Here is a 17,424-nt window from a genome sequence, read left to right on the forward strand (position 1 = left end):
CAGAATCTTGACTACCAGTGACTTAACCAGATAGGGACTTTTTTGTGTCAGACAACAATGGGGCGGGGAGTAAAGGGGGATGATGCCTCAGCTGTACTATTGGGAACCCAGACTACTTCTTTCTACTTTGCCATGCTTAGAGTGGAGGCCTTGGCCTTAGGTTTATCATCTCGTAGTAGGAAAGTGGTTGCTACGTCTCCAGGCCTCATGTTTGCATTCCAAGAAAGAGAAAAAAGGATGAATGAGGCTCAGAGAGCTTTTTCCCAGTACAGCTTCACTGCTATATCTGGGAAGGGGCACCCCTCTCAGAGACTTCTGTCCTTAGCTCATCGACCAGAGCTGTGCTACGTGGTGACTACTGCCAAGGAAGAGCAGTCAAGTATTTTTAGGTGGACCCGTTGCTGTCATGAGCAAATTGGGGTTCAACTTGTAAGGCAGAAGGGGTGAAAGAAGGAATGGTTGTTGAGTTGGCAGGGAGGGCATGTGCTGCCTAAGATGAGAAAGAAGGGTCCTGGGAGCGGTGGACAGGTACCCTGGGGAGGTGGAGAGGGGGATGCAGGGAAGACTGTGCAAAGAGATGATGCCAGGCTTGGAGGTGGACCAGGAGGAGGTTGGCTTTTAATCTCTAGGTACTGGGAAGCTATGGCAGGTTTCTGAAGAGGGATTGTCACGTGTTTGGGGAAGGGAAGACTAAGACTGACAGCAGAGTACCTTGTGCAGACAAACGAGCTTAGTTCCTATTTGAAATAAAACGAGTGTTCTGGAAAGTTTCAGGCCAGGGGACCAGTTTTGCCTCAGGGCAAAAAGAAGACAGTGTGCAACAAAGAAGTGAGGGATGATTTTCTTTTAGGTCCTGTCAATAAGAATCCAAACTTAACCTGATGTGAGTCAGCTGTTACAGGGAGGCAATCAGCTCTCCTTTCTGGATAATTCAGTTAGCGGGACTGGAAAAACTGGAAGGGGGTGCCATTTACTCTCCAAACACTACTTTTTCCTGACCTTGGGGGTTCCTGGGCCCTAGCTACAGCTGCACCACTCATCAGCAGGATACCTTCAGCCATGACCCTCACCATTGCTTTAAATCAAGGAGATGATATCAGAGGATGCCAGAGGCCTTCCCAGCACCAGATTCCCCAGACTGGATTCCTCCAGCAAGGGCCAGCCTCTCTGATTCTCTTTGCTCAGGGTATTACCTTTATGATTTTGAGCTATTACTTACCTCAGTTTTCTTATCTCTGAAATGGAGATGATTTTAGTAGCTGCTGTATGAGTTGTTAGGAAACATAAGAAAGTTGTAAAAAGGCTTAGCACACACCTCACATATGAATTGTGCTCAACAAATCATCGCTGCAACCACCTCAAGAAAGTGACTTTATTGTAAATTTGAGGTGCCAAGTAATTAGCATGTGTGGATTTCATCATCAATCCCAGGACGCTGACTGTCCCATCTCATTGTCATTCCCCTTCTGCCTCCCCCCACCCCCAGTACACACATGCACTCATTTTGTGGCAAGTCTGAGCAACTATTGAAATGGAAACCTGACCCTGGAATATCACAGTGAGATGCTGGTGCACTGTTCAGATACCATAATGTGCTGTGTCATAGCCACATCCAGACAGCGCAGCTCAGGAAGGATGCTTGGCTGTGCACGTGACCCTTTGATAGACAATAAGGTAGACATTATTTTCTGTAGTGACACGATTATTTCATTTTGAACTGAAAAAAATCCTGATTCCCCTCCCCCACCCTTCTCTAATGCCCCCACCCTACACTGAACAGGTTGTGATTTTAAGAACATCCACCCACAGTCTGCTTCCTGTTCTTACACTTGTAATCATGCAGTTAAGAGGGGCTGATTGGCAGTGGTGTATGTGTGTGTGTGTAACAGACCCCAAGGAGAAAAACAGTCCTGACAACAGTATATCAGTTTCCACCCAAACTTTAAAATGGAATACAGACACCAAGGCCAGAACCTGTTTTCTTGCTGATACCTCTCTTTACCCGCTGGTGGACAATATTTTCTTGTTAAAAGCCACAGTTCACACCCTTTCTTCCTCTTTCTCTCTACCCTACTCCCTAATGTTAGAAACACCTAGTGGAGATTAATCTTGTTACACAATGTTTCACTGCAATGGTATTTAACACATAACAGAATCTGCAGTGAATGAAATTCTTGTGCTATTGATCCATAGGGGATCAATATGAAGGAATGTGAGCCAGGCATTCATTGTGGTGTGAGAGATTTGTGATATATTTTAGGGGTGCACATACCTAGTTTGGGATGGAAGAGCGGGAAGCCCACGCGGAGTTTACCTTTCAGAGAGAAATCAGCAAAATCCAGAGACCATTTCCTGTCAAGTTCAGGGTCAGAGAATAGATTCATGGATCTCTGGGGCTTCAGGGAGTAGCTAGATTGAGTCAGCTCTTTCTTTGAAAGGAAATCTCCCTGTTGGGGGCCCAGGGGTCACTTGTGAGAGACAGAAGGAACCTACTATTGAGGCAGAGAGGAAGAAGGTTATGAATGAGAGTTCCTGGGCTACAGCCTCTCCTTGCCCTGGTTGGATGCCTGCAACTGCAGCTGCTAGGCTCAAAAACATCTGCAGAAAACTGAGGAAGGACCAAAAGTCTAAGTTAAGGAGGCAGCGGCAGGCACTCATGCATGCCTGCGTACGCTGTGCAGAGGTGACCGTTTAAACTAGTGTTGCAGAAAGACTCAAGAAAAACACTCCTCAGCAGGCCTGACATTTGTGCCCCCACAGCCATCTCACCCCCCCGCAGCCTGGTACACTCTGGCTGGTGAAACTGAACAAATACAAAACTCCCTACACAACCCAATGCACAAAGCTCCCCATATACCCAGACACAGCACAGGCACACGGTGTTCACCATGTTAAGAACAGCAACAGCCCCTGAAAAAGCATCTACTATGTGCTAGGCACTCTGCTAAACACTTTCCCTTCACGGTGTCATTTAATCTGACCCTGAGGAGTAAATTGAGAGTGGTGGTGTAATTCCACTTAAAAGGTAGGAAAAATGGGCTAGCGTGGTGGCTCACACCTCTAATCCCAGCATTTTGGGAAGCCGAGGCAGGTGGATTGCTTGAGTTCAGGAGTTCAAGACCAGCCTGGACAACACGGTGAAAACCCATCTCTACAAAAAATAAAAAAGTAAAAAATTAGCTGGGTGTGGTGACACACACCGGTAGTCCCAGCTACTTGGGAGGCTGAGGCAGGAGGATCGCTTGAGCCCGGGTGGTCAAGGCTACAGTAAGCCATGATCATGTCACTGCACTCCAGCCTGGGTGAGGGAGCAAGACCCTGACTCAAAATAATAAAAAATTTAAAAAGATAGGAAACTAAAGCTCAGAGGGGTTAAGTACTTATTCAAGGTCACAGAAAGAAGGTAGCAGAGACAGAATTCAAACTCAGCTCAGTCTGATTCCAGAGCTTTCTGATATTGTACATAAGTCTTCTGGAGGCCTGGCCCACATCAGCCTGGAAGACGTGTGGGGAGAAGGGACGGTTTTAGATCATGCTTTGGGATAGTCTGATTGCTTTTCTGGTAAGGGGTATAGAGGTGCATGCCTGCCTGCATGAATGTGCGTGCACATGTGAGCATGAGAGTTTAGTCAAAACAGGAGCGCATTACAAATCCGTGCCTGTTATCTACAGCTCCCCCAAACCACCCCTCCTCAAAAAGAGGCCACTGTAAAGCCTCTGTTAATGTCTCCAAGAGAACATTCTCCAGGGACTTTGCGCCCTCCGCCCTCTCCTCCCCGATCAGGAAGGAAGGAATCCCCGTGGGCCGAAAGCTGCAAAGTTGGAGCTGGAGGAGAATCTGGGTGCTCCTTTCAGGATGCAGAGTGGCCTCGCCAGCCAATGGGGGAAGGGGGTGGAGGAACCAGGCGGAGGGAGGGTGGAGAATGGCTGTGTTGCTGTTTTTATACAATAAAAGAGGATCATTGTAATTGGGAGCCTTTGAATCATAACACGTCTGCCTATGGCTCTCCCCAGCTGCAGAGCCATTTAGTTAAATAGCGCACAGAAAACTCCTTTCAGCTGATATTACGTTCCCGCTGTTCTTAAAATATGAGACTGGGCTGAATTGCTCTAAGGACAAAGCCATCTCAGGCGCCCCCTCCCCCCCTCCCCAGCCCCTGGGTGCACCAAGAACCCCCCAGGGATCTCCATAGCCTGTGGAGGAGGAAGTTTAGAACTTATTTTCATTTGCATGGCACCCTATCTTTTTGAAAATAGATTAAGATATTTGCACACAGCCTGGTCAGAGTTGGATGTCATAGTGAAGTTGTTTGTGGCAGTGGTGGTCTGGAGGGAGCAGGGAGAAGCCAGGAGGCCAGCACTGGTGGTGATGGGGTGTGCCTTTGCTCTTGTGTAGGGGAGGCAGAGAGGTAGATAATGCAGGGACGTGAACTGACAGTTAGAAGCTAGAGAAAGAGACTGCCCTCTGGCCAAGACATTTAGGGGAAAAGATGGGTTCCAGGCAGAAGAGGATTGAAGTGCCAGCTCTCCCCTAAGCTCTCCTAATAGAGAACTCTGAGGTTTCATTATCTTGTAGAACTGCCTGTTACTTTCTTCTGGGGAACTTTATGCTAGAGAATTGATTCTGAGCATGTGGTGAATTTCTGCCAGAGATACGTAGTCCAGGAGAGCCCGAAGACTTCACGTTATTTCCAAGAACCAGGGCTCTTGGACAGAAAGAGCCACAGAACTGAAACGGTCTTGATCACTTCGCAGTTAATGGTAAACATTCTAAAGAACAGAGAACTTGCATTTGACAGTGTGAACTTGGACAGTGCCTGACTTTGGCGCTTTTAGAATGGGATTTATGGATTTCCTGGTACAGGATATATAATGTCCTCTGGAATCACTGAAAGAGGATTTTGAGAGGATGCGTCTGATAGCAACATGGTGCATTGGTAGGATCCAGGAATGCTCTAGCCGAAAAAAATTTTAGGGATCACGTAGCCCAGCTTAAGGAAACTGAGGCTGGGAAAGGTAAGATAATTGGCCCAAGGTTATACAGTCCTGTGGGCATGTATTATTTTTCTTCTTCTCTACAGTCTAGCTAAGGCCCTTCTGTTTCCTGGGCCAGCCAGCTCATCACAGCATCTTCTCTCCCCACTTCCATTCCTCTTTCCAGTCAGCACTCACTGAGCGCCTGCCAGAGGAAGAAAACAATGTTCCTGCCTTCAGAAAGGTCACAGTTATTGGCACTTAGCCACAACACCTGCTGCCCATCCTCATGCTAGCCCTCACTGACATCACAAGCACAATTCTACGTGTGTTTTGTGGGTGTGCTCGGACAATCCTAAGAGAGGTTGGGATTCTGTTTTGTTGTTGTTGTTGTTGTTGTTGTTGTTGTTGTTGAGACAGAGTCTTACTCTGTCACCCAGGCCGGAGTGCAGTGGTATGATCTCAGCTCACTGCAACCTCCGCCTCCCGAGTTCAAGCGATTCTGCTGCCTCAGCCTCCCAAGTAGCTGGGACTACAGGTGCGTGCCACCATGCCTGGCTAATTTTTGTATTTTTAGTAGAGACGGGGTTTCACCATGTTGGCCAGGCTGGTCTCGAACTCCTGACCTCAAGCAATCCTCCCTTCTCGGCCTCTCAAAGTGCTGGGATTACAGGCATCAGCCACCATGCCTAGCCTGATGTTGAGATTCTGTTATCCCCATTTAACAGACAGGAAAGTACAAAGTGGGGAAGTCCTTTATCCAAGAGTTCTGGAAGCCAGACAGGCTTATGCCACACCTGATGTTCATCAAGCCTGGGCACATTTAACCCCTCCTGCTCTCCATGCACCTATAGCTCCAGCAAAAGGGCTGTGGTCCCTCCTACATGGATTAGAACCTGTGGCTGAGCCACAGTCCAGCATGGAGGATAACAGCAAGGATGGGTGTGCATTCAGTGTCTTCCTCTGCCAACGGTCTCCCTCACCCATGATTTCCCACAATTTATTAGATGCTTCAAGTATCCTCGCAGTGTAGCCCATGTCATTTGCACAGCAACCCTACAGAGTAGATAATACGAAGGTCGGAGCCAGAACTCAACACAGGTCTTTGGAATCCAAGACTTGAAGAGTTTCACCCACATCAAGCAGTTGCCTGCAGCACTCGCTGCAGCCAGAGTAGCTGATTGGGAGACCTGTGTGGGCATGGGCAGGTCACTTAGAGACACAGGATCTTGGGTGACTGCTCACTTTAGTTCCCCAAAGTCCCCCTAAAAATAAAGGCACTTCAAGGGAATTTAGGCAACCTTTCAGTGAGCAACAGATACTTATTTGAGCATAATAATAAGGGTTAAGATGATGTATAGGGGCCAGGCGCGGTGGCTCACACTTGTAATCCTAGCACTTTGGAAAGCCAAGGCCGGTAGATCACCTGAGGTCAGGAGTTCAAGACCAGCCTGATCAACATGGTAAAACCCCATCTCTACTAAAAATACAAAAATTAGCCAGGCGTGGTGGCGCATGCCTGTAATCCCAGCTACTTGGGAGGCTGAGGCAGGAGAATTGCTTGAACCTGGGAGGTGGAGATTGCAGTGAGCTGAGATCGTGTCACTGGACTCCAGCCTGGGCAACAGAGTGAGACTCTGTCTCAAATAAATCAATACATAAATAAGATGATGTATAGGATACTCTCAGGCATTGGGCAATGCTGTGCCATAGGTTTTATCATTAGCCCTATTTTCTAAAATAGCATAATGGAGATATAACTTACGTACCCAAGCGTCACCCACTTTAAATGCACAATTTATTGACTTTTAGTATATTTACAAAATTATGTAACCATTACCACAGTGTGACTTTAGAACATTTTTATCACCCCAGTACGAGACTCTGTGTACCCGTTAGCAGTCACTCTCCATTTCCTTTTTCCACTCCCCACCCAACTTAGCCCAAGCCCTACACAGCCACTAATCTACTTGCTGTCTCTGTAGATTTGCCTTTTCTGGACATTTTATATAGGTGAAATCATATACCATGCAGTCTTTTGTCTGGCTTCTCTTCTTTCCCTTTTGAGGTTCATCCACGTTGTAACACGTGTTAGTATTTTGTTCCCTTTTATATCCTGTTGTGTGGATATACCACATTTTGTTAGCCATTCATCAGTTGATAGACAATCGGGTTGTTTCTGCTTTGTAGTGATTATGATGCTGCTGCTGTGAACATTCATATACAAGTCTTTATTTAGAGATGTGTTTTCATTTCTCTCAGGTAGATACCCAGGAGTGGAATTGCTGGGTCGTATGGTAACTTTATGTTTAACTTTTTGAGAAACTGCCAAACAGTTCCCCAAAGTGGATGCATCATTTTTGTGTTCCCACCAGCAGAGTATGAGGGAGTTCTGATTTTGCTGCATCTCTGTCCACCCTTGGTATTGTCATTAGCCCTATTTTACAGGTGAGGAAACTGAGGCACAGAGAAGGAAGGGTCCCATGGCTAGGGTGGAGGAGCAAGACACACACACCTGCCTGGTCAGTGGACTACCCAGGGCCAGGACTAGAGAAAAGCAAATGAGGTACCCAGCGTGCAAAATTTAAGGTGACACCCACTCTCGGGTTCATACAAGTGCAGGGTGGCACCTGAGAGTGTGTCCTTAAATTTCACTTCCTGGGTAACTGATTTGTAGCGTATCTCACCCTGCCCCAGGCCTTGCCACCACCCTGCTCCTAGTGTACTGTGCTCACTGTTGTGGGGGTGAACACAGAGATGGCCACACCGCTGCCCTTCCCTGGAGGTACTCAGTCTGACTAGAGAACCCATGCATCTGCAGCCCCCATAGCTAGACTGGCTGGACTTGCAGAGCCCGAATCACTGCTCACAGGGTTGCTGTGAGAATTACAGGGGATCATACCTGTGAAGCACTTAGCACAGTGCCTGGCACCTACGCATGCCCCAGAAGTGCTGGCTGGTGTCATTGTTGTCATTGGCGTATGTCTGACCTTACCTCCTGTGAGGATGCCTCTAAGTCCCTATAGGTTGAGGGACATCCCTATGCCTTTCATCTGTGATGGGTGGCCCCATCCCATGAAAGGATAGGACATCCCAGGGACCAGGAAGTGGCCTAGGATGAAGGAAACTGGACATCCAGACCCTTCTCAGCCCCACTGATCCTGACCTGGGCATCACAAGTCCCAGCCACAGAGCCCAGCACTGGCTCCAGTTGAGCTCAGGGGTTCTGCTCTGGGCTGTAGGCACTCCAGGCCTGGCTCTGTTATCTCCAAAGCCGGAGTGCATTGCTGTGCTCCCCACACATGAGAAAACACCTGCCGGATGCTACTTGGGGCAGCCATGGTAAGCCAAGTAGGGGCCCTATCATGGCGTTTTTTGTAACCAGCTTAGTCTGCTGGTCTTCAAGAGTTCAGTTCAGGGAAGGGAGGACTAATTGATCTGTCTTAGGAGATTTGGGAAATCGACTTTGAGAACTCTAGATGAATAACAGATGTGTTGGTTACAAAAATGATAGAAATGATGAGAGCCTTCTTTCCAGTTTGGCCAAAGGCTACGTAGATTCCGCACATGGCTCAAATAGACTCACCCCTCTTAATCACAGAAGCTCAGGAGGCCCTACCTCTGGGAAAGACTGCTTGCTGGCAGGGCCATGGGACCAACGGCATCAGACCTCCTATTGCCGCTCTCCCCAGACCTGTGCACACACCATGTCCTGGCACCCACCTGCTGGCACACCCGGAGTGTGGGCCATCTGTGCTGTAAGGTCCCCTGTTGGGAGATTCCTTTTGTCTTATGCTGTCCACCAGTCATCGTACGTGTGGGTTGGTGCTATGATGAGTCCTTGAGTTTGCTGAACTCTGGAGTTTTATACTTTGATTCTCACCTCCCTACCCTGACCCTCTGCCACCTGAACACCTGAGCACCCAGCTGTCACTGAATGATTGCTCAATAAATAGTTGTTATATTGATGCATAGAATTCAAGAAAAGAGAGTCTGGGTATGTTGAAATAGGAGTGTGACCTCATGTTGGTCCTGACTGCACAAAAGTGAATAGAAACTCTCCCAGAGGTGACTTTTTTTTTCCATCTGTTTTTTTTTTTTCGTATTTTGTTTTTCTAACAAGAGGGAAGGAGGAAATCTTATTGGAAGGAATACATGTTGTGTCATCTGTCACCAACCTCTCCCTTCCTCCACGCTATTGAGGTTCTAAAACACCAAATTTGTTCATGTTTCACTAACCGCCTAAAAACCTCTCCTGGTCACTGCTTTCCTAGGGGTCAGAAACCCAAATGCTTTCAAGAGCTTTGCAGGTAGCATAAAAGAGTAAAGGGGTCAAGTGTAGAATAGTAGGAAGCAGTGGGAGTGGGTCAGACTAGAGAGCATATCTCCAGTCTAAAGATATTTAGATTTTTTAATGGACTCTCCAGTCCACTACAGACTTCCTATTATAATTTCTGAACCATAGGATCAAGTCCACATTCAGGACCCTGGCATGGTGGCTCTTTGAGAGCTGAGCTCTACCCACCAGGCATGTTTTGCTCTAAAAACTTCCACCCCTGCCACATACCCCACACTTTAGTCATATCAGACTGACCCCTGAACCCCAAATGCACTGTCCTCTTTCCCCTTTCATTCCTTCTCTTCAGAAAGACTCCTGTAGTTCCTTCTTCCCAGAAAGAATGTCCCCAAACTTAGCAAAACCTACTTTTTTCTACTCTAGAGATATTTCTTCTCTCCTCTAAGAGGCCAGTGTACCATGGAAATAGCCTGTTAGAAATCTTAGCTGATGGATTTTGATCTGTACATCTGCATCCCTGAAATACTATGAGCCACTCCTCCACCCCAAGGGAAAGCTTCCTGTTTGTCTCCGTGTTCCCAGCACCAGCACAGGGCTGGCCCACTTCATAGGCTTGAAAAGAATGTCTGTACAATGACTGGATGGTTACATGAATGAGGAAGTGGCTCTTTCACTACAGCCTATAGGGAGTTCTAGGCTCCCGGTTGGCACAGGTGCAGAATGAGTTGTTGCTCGCTGCTGCCCCTGGTGGCAGGTCATTACCACAGCCTGGAAGGACCGTCGCTGGACTATTTTAACAGGAAGCATTCAAGGCAGTGTCTATCCCAGGCCAGCTTTATCCCAAGTTCAGGCGCTCTTGGCCTATCTTGGCCAACCTGCCTGCCTCCCTGGCCTACCATGCTCCCTTGTCTGGACCCCTGGCCTCTGGGCGCAAGCTGGGTCCACTTCCTCCCTTGAGCTTGGCCTTATCCCTTGTTTCCTCTTGGGAGTACCATCTCCACCTTCCTTTGTGGCACAGAGAGCAATATCACAACTGTCCTTGCAGGATCTTTCTGCTACTTCCAATAGTAAACTTTTTTTTTATAGAGTCTGAACTTGAGACCAAATGGTATTTTAATGGTGGTAGGAAGGCAGGATGTAAATGTGTTAAGTGTCAGCCATGGAACCAAGCATGTTGTATACTATACCTTGTTTTATATTATTTAATCCCAACTACCCACTTTGGTAGAAAGTTTTGTACTCATTTTACGTATGAGAAAATTGAGGCTTCAAAGAAATTAACCTGCCTGAGTTACACAGTAAAAGGCAGGGCTTGTACACAGTAAAAGGCAGATGCAGGCTGGGCAGGGGGTTCCTTGGCAAATTCCTGGATTTGAAGCCAGGTCTTAGTGACATTTGAGGCTATATACTTGTCCTGTCACATTGTTGGACTGTTATGTATTAAGATTCTTTGTTAAGGCTGGGCGCAGTGGCTCATGCCTGTAATCCCAGCACTTTGAGAGGCCGGAGTGATCACCTGAGGTCAGGAGTTTGAGACCAGCCTGGCCAACATGATGAAACCCCGTCTCTACTAAAAATACAAAAATTAGCCAGGCATAGTGGCAGGCACTGCTGGAGGCTGAGGCAGGAAAATCGCTTGAACCCAGGAGGCAGAGGCTGCAGTGAGCCGAGATCGTGCCACTGCACTCCAGCCTACACGATGGAGTGAGACTCCATCTCAAAAAAACAAAAACAAAAACAAAAAAGATTAAGTCCTTTAGCAAGTAGGATATGTAGACACTGGCCCTGTCTTCCCTGCCAGAGTTTAAGATTTTGTTTATGAGGCTTATGAGAGACCGCACAACCGAAACTAGTAACAGCAGCATCTTTTTCCTTTCCCTTTGGAGGCACTCCTTGGCACTAACACAGCCTCTAATAGCCTCTAATCTAACAGGATTCCTGAATCCAGGCCCGCAAAAACACAGCCTCTCATCCTCAAGACCCTGTCCTCTTGCAGTTTTGTCACTAGTGAGATGGTGGGATTATTAAGATTTAGTAAATCTTAAATCTTAGTGTGCCATCTTGTGTAACAGGAAAATGGGCTCGGGACTCCAGTCTAATATTTGTGTGTGCACATGCACATACTTAAGTGATAGAGAGTAGCAGACCATTCTGTAACAACTGTGTGTAGGGGAGAAAACTTAGTTTCCTTTCTTTCCCTTTTTAGGTTCTTTGTGGAGACGCTCTCCTGAAAACAAAAGTCAGATTAACAGAAGAAAAACAACCAAATGTTTATTAATGCATGCTCTGCCCATCACGTGGGAGAGGCCTTAGTTTAAAAGTGTCAAAGTGGTGGCTTAGGGACCTTACTTAAATAGTATTTTAACAAAGAGCCATAAATCCCGTATAGTGACAAGACAAAGAAGAGAGCAGTTCTAGTCTTTGAAAAGGCGGGAAAATGTGGGAAGCCAGTAAAATCTGTTCCCAGATTCCTCAGGTGCCTGCTGGTGCCTCCTTTGGGCTGCTAAGTCCGTGCTGTCTCCAGTAAGGAAAGATTTGTGTCCTCCCATCAGGCAGATGCAGGCTGGGCAGGGGGTTCCTTGGCATTGTCAATGTCCTTCACTTAACAATCCTCAGTAGTTTGGAGAAAAGTATTTTGGTTTCCTTCAGGTGCAGGAAACCTCTGGGATAGGCATTGGATGAGATAGTGAGTAGTCAGGTTAGGCTAAGCTATGATACGGTGATAGGTAAACCCTGATATCCCAGTGGCTTCATAAGGCAGAGTTTATTTCTTCCTTTCATGAAGTCCACTGAAGGACTACAGCTCTGGAAGGCAGCTTTCCTCCAAGCTGTGACTTGGGGATCCATGCTGCTAAAATTTTGTAGCCACTTCGTTTGAAACAACTGGCTTTCAGGCTGCTGGAGGGGAGGAAGAGAAAAGGAAAGGGGTACATACCCACTTTCTAAAGTTGCCACTTCCGCTCACACAACCCCGCATAGCTGCAAGGAGCCTGGAGACTGTGGGGGAAGCACATGGCCGTCGGACCAGTAGTGCCTGTTTCTGCCCAGAGAACCTTGGGCTGGCTGTGCAGCTTCAGCAGGTATTGTGCCCTGTTTTCTCTTCTGCTTAGCGAGGCAACCAGTTTCCCTTTTACCTCTAACAGGATTCCTGAATCCAGGCCCACAAAGAGTTTCAGGGCAAAGCCCAGACCCAAACAGAAGCTTCCTGACACTTAGTCCAGTACCGTCTTTGACACTAAGGACAGCGCTCAATTGTCCCTCCCAACGGGATATGGAGGAGCAGTCGTGGGCTCTGAACGGCCACCCAGACATTCAAAAAAAAAAAAAATTTCTTTTACAGCCTATTTGCCTTTCTTACATTTTGTAGGATACCATTACTATTTGGTTTTACATTGAGCATCCAGTCTGGCATAAAGAAAATTAACATTTAATGAGCCTCTAATTACTGCCAGCACTAATGATACTGAGCATAACAATAGTCATGCTAATGGCTGACAGTTACCAGGAGGGTTCAGCGTGCCAGGCCGATTCTCAGAACTGCACGGATTAATTAATCTGTATACTCCGCCCAGCTCCTCTGGGAGGGCGTCCCTGTTGTTCTCCTCCTGAGAGAGGCCTGATTATCTCTATGGAATAGAAAAGGAAACTGAGTCTCAGAGAAGTGAAGCAACGCAGCGAGGAAGGGCAAGAGCTAGACTGGTCTTGCTGATTCTAAACCCAGCACTGGAGGGTGCGAGTATGTTGGGGGATACAGAAAAGGCCAGCGCTTGAAAGCTTTCTGTGTATTCTGCTACGCCTATACATTCGGGGTATATCAGAAGTGTTAGGGATGCCGGACACTTTGTTCATTCCTGCAGGAAATACTCAAGCCTCTACTATGTGTCAGGCACCATGCTGATCAGGAGGGACCCTACAGTGCTGAGGGAGATAGTGCTTTCAGTCTAGACTTGTTTATTCTCCATTGAAGTTCCTTGATTTTTAAAAATATCATTTAAAGGTAGCTGCAGAACTTTGATCTCACATCCTGCCAGAGAATGGTGGTGCACTGGAATTTTGACTCTGAATACATTGCATGGGGCAGATGGACTCAACTCAAAAAGTAAGGACCCAGCCGAGCACGGTGGCTCACACCTATAATCCCAGCACTTTGGGAGGCCGAGGCGGGCGAGTCACTGGAGGTCAAGAGTTCGAGACCATTCCAGCCAACATGGTGAAACCCTGTCTCTACTAAAAATACGAAAATTAGCTGGGCATGGTAGTGTGCACCTCTGGTCCCAGCTACTTGGGAGGCTGAGGCAGGAGAATCACTTGAACCTGGGAGGCAGAGGTTGCAATGAGTGGAGGTTACAGTGAGCTGAGATGGTGCCACTGCACTACAGCCTGGGGACAGAGCGAGACTGTCTCAATAAAAAAAAAAAAAAAAAAAAAATGAAAGAAAGAAAAGTAAGGACCTTCTTCAACCAACTGACCCTGTAATTAACCATCCAAGCATTTGTTGGTTACCAGTTTTGCACTAGTTCCTGTGGTGAACTGTCAGCCAACCACTATGAAAGCCAACATTTGAATCACCTAGTCCAATCCCCTGGGGCTTTATAAGAGAGGAAATGAGGCTCTCTCTAGGTTGTGAATTGCCCAGGATTCCTCTGCTACTTTAAAATGTGCCCACGTTAAAGCTCGCTCCAGAACAACAAACCATACCCGTGACACAAACAGCACTCCCCCCTCCTGTACACTTACATGAAGGAGCGAGCATGACAGAATGTTTCACCACTCCCAGCCCTTTTGATGATAATCCTCTACTTTTGATCCTGATCACCACCTACGGTGTGCAGGGCAAGAGAGTCAGCCCAAGCCTCATCTCCCCACACAGCTGCAAGGTTTGAGGGAAGTGGGTTAGGCAGTGGCAGCTCTTCCCTCCATCACAGAGAAAGAAAATGACACATACAAGATCAAATGCTAACTAGCCATGGAACCTGAGGTAGCACCCTTTGTTTTTGGCTTGTGCGCCACAATTTTTTTTTTTTGGCTTGTTTTTTAGTATTAGAATTTCATCCAAAGTTCTCTGACAAAGATCGTTATTTAAAATTGGGGGGGGGGAGGTGAAAATGGGGGAGATAAGAATCCAGAGAAGTTGTCTATTAAATACCTTTTTGGTGAACTTCAACTTTCTTTTTTAGCTTATGTTTTAAATTCTGGAATTTTGTTCCCAGAAAATAATACTGTGACTTGATTATCTCCACAGAGTAGAGGACTTGGTTATAGCTCTTAGCCCACCGATAATCCATGGAGAAAGGCTGAGGGCTCAATTTCTGTGACTGAGGAGCTCCTGGGCAGGTGACCTGGCAGCATCCTGACACCCAGGAAGCATCCTTTTTTCCCAGATTCTGGAGGAGAGTCCTGTCCACCTGACTCTCAGCCTTCTGACTTTGCTTTGTAGGAGTAATGGGCGTTTACATTTACTTTACTTTTCTTTTACCTTTCTTTCTTTTCTTTTTTTTTTTTTTTTTTTTTTTTTTGAGATGGAGTTTCGCTCTTGTTGCCCAGGCTGGAGGCAATGGCATGACTTCAGCTCACTGCAACCTCCACCTCCCAAACGATTCTCCTGAATCAGCCTCTCGCGCAGCTGGGATTACAGGCATGTGCTACCACACCTGGCTGATTTTGTATTTTTAGTAGAGGTTTAGTAGGGGTTTCACATGTTGGTCAGGCTAGTCTCAGAATCCTGACCTCAAGTGATCTGCCCACCTCAGCCTCCCAAAGTGCTAAGATTATAGGCGTGAGCCACCGCACCTGGCCTAAATTTACTTTTGAGAGAAGAAAATGTTTTTTGCTCCCTCCTAGCTCATCTGGTACAGCAGGAGTCAGCTTGTCCAGCAGTTCAGATGGCCTTGATGGCAGAAGACACCAGTCACCGTTACGTCCCTTTCATCCCAGCCCCCATCCCATCTTCTGCCCTCTTCCCCTGTGCTGGATTCACATAGTAGCTATAGCCAGAGTCATGGTCGTCCCTAGTGTTTCTGCTGTGAGGCGCCCCCGCAAGGAAGCCTCAGTGCGGTGCCTTCAAACCCTAGCTTCTGCAAAGACTGGAAGGGAGTATCTGTGTCCTGGACAGCATAGGAGAGCCCCCGAGCTATAATGGCCACCCCTTGTTCAGAGTAGGTGATCAATAAATATCTGTGGAATTTCTGAGCCAGGCAGTGTTGATGGACCCACAGTGACACTTATCCAGGACACAAGCAGTTGGAGACTTGGCACATTGGGAATTTGTTCTGGCAACTGAAGAAACATCTTTGCAACATGTGTTATCAGTAACCCTAAATTCCGGTTAACAGTGAGTGTTTGATTTAATCATGAGAATAGCTGTGGCCACTAAAAAGCCAAGTATTTTCCCAAGGCGGGGGGCAGAGAGAGAGAGAGAGGATGCAGAAGCAGAAGCTAAAGAACTAAGAACATTTTTCTTCTTACAAAACCATGTGGGGAGCTTGCCTGAAAGAGTTGTCAAAACAAAACCTACAACTGGAGTTATGGCTTGTGTAGACAGGTGCACGTGCATGCAAACATACAAATACACAGAGCCAAAACACGGCACAGCTCAAAAGTTAAATATTTGTTAGCCTTTTGCTTGACAGTATATAGGTGTTTGTGTATAACTTTAACAGCATAAAAGGCACATGAAAGCTGATGATCAGTTTTGTAAGTTCCAAGTTGCAGATACTCAACTCTGCAAATCAAGGCTTTCGATGAGCAAAGAGGCTATACATTTTCTGTAGTGTTTGGCAGTTTAAAATAACAACCCATGAAAAAACTCGTAATTCTAGGTTCGTGGAAAGAGACCGTTTATTGCTGATTACCTGCTTCATTATAAGTATCTGTAATAAAATTCTCAGGGCATATTGTACAAATTATCATTTTAATAAAATAATTACTTAAGTAAACATATTCCTGCAAATTTCCCATAATGACTCTTTCTGTGACATGGAGTTTCATAAGTTAGGACTTGACAACTGTCCTCACGAACAGGTTTTTGACATGGGTCTTATATTTGAGGACCCTGGGAACACAGGGGGATGTTTTCCTATCAGAAGATGAGTCAAGAGACTAAGAGGCCCGGCACGGTGGCTCACATCTATAATCTCAGCATTTTGGGAGGCCGAGGTGGGAGGACTGCCTGAGTACCCAGGAGTCTGAGACTAGCCTGGGCAACATAGTGAAACGCCATCTCTACAAAAAAAAAAAAAAAAAAGCCAGGCTTGGTAGCACACACATAACATATGGTTCCAGCTACTTGGGAGGCTGAGGTGGGAGGATCACTTGAGCCTGGGAGGTAAAGGCTGCAGTGAACCATGATTGCACCACTGCACTCTAGCCCAGGCAACAGAGTGAGACCTCATCTCCGAAACAAAAAGAGATTAAAGAGGCAGAGACACTTCGTAATATCCTCACTTGCCCTAAACGCACATCTGGAGGAAGATGACTGCCAGTTCTGGACACTCTGGCTTTCTGTTTGGATGCACTGACTTGGAACTTTTCTACAATTCTGAAATAAGTATGAAGCCTGAGAGAAATTCCACATGCAGACAGGGGTCAGAAGACCTGGGATCACCCTGCCCAGCCACCCACGGCTGCTGACTTTTGGTGGGTCATTTATCCCCTCTCTGGCCTCAGTTTGTCCACTTAGAAAGTGGAGGTGGTTGTACAGTTCCTGGAATCACCTTTCTTTTTTTCTTTTGGCAGAGTCTCACTCTGTCATCCAGGCTGGAGTGCAGTGGCACAATCTCAGCTCACCTCAGCTCATCTCAGCCTCCACCTCCCGGGTTCAAGCGATTCTCCTGCCTCAGCCTCCCAAGTAGCTGGGATTACAGGCATGTACCACCGCGCCCAGCTAATTTTTATTTTTTTAGTAGAAATGGGGTTGCACCATGTTGGCTAGGCTGGTCTTGAACTCCTGGCCTCCAGTGATCCACCCACCTCGGCCTCTCAAAGTGCTGGGATTAGATGCTTGAGCCGCCACACCCAGCCTCGAGTCACTTTTCTTCTCAGCAGTCTGCAGCTGCGTTCACTCTGCCCATCCCCAGGTAGCAGGGTTCCTGCAGGTAAGGCCTGTTGCTGTCAGAGGCCAGTGACTGCCCTTGCATAGCCTGTTGACTCAGGCC

General features: G+C 47.0%; 2 protein-coding genes across 4 annotated transcripts in view; one reads left to right on the plus strand and one right to left on the minus strand.

Annotated features, from left to right (window-relative positions):
• ZHX2 (zinc fingers and homeoboxes 2) overlaps positions 1 to 17,424 on the plus strand; it is a 191,035-nt gene that overhangs the window by 3,894 nt on the left and 169,717 nt on the right. The window lies entirely within an intron of this gene.
• The window catches only part of LOC117079076, a 42,090-nt gene that overhangs the window by 3,057 nt on the left and 21,609 nt on the right, over positions 1 to 17,424 (minus strand). Inside the window, exon 4 of the mRNA XM_033202698.1 lies at positions 17,285 to 17,358. Within this exon, the coding sequence (XP_033058589.1) occupies positions 17,285 to 17,358 (74 nt within the window). The remainder of the gene's footprint in view (positions 1 to 17,284; positions 17,359 to 17,424) is intronic.

Source organism: Trachypithecus francoisi, unplaced genomic scaffold (genome assembly GCF_009764315.1).
Source record: "Trachypithecus francoisi isolate TF-2019V2 unplaced genomic scaffold, Tfra_2.0 Lachesis_group7, whole genome shotgun sequence".
In the NCBI taxonomy this organism is placed as follows: Eukaryota; Metazoa; Chordata; class Mammalia; order Primates; family Cercopithecidae; genus Trachypithecus; species Trachypithecus francoisi.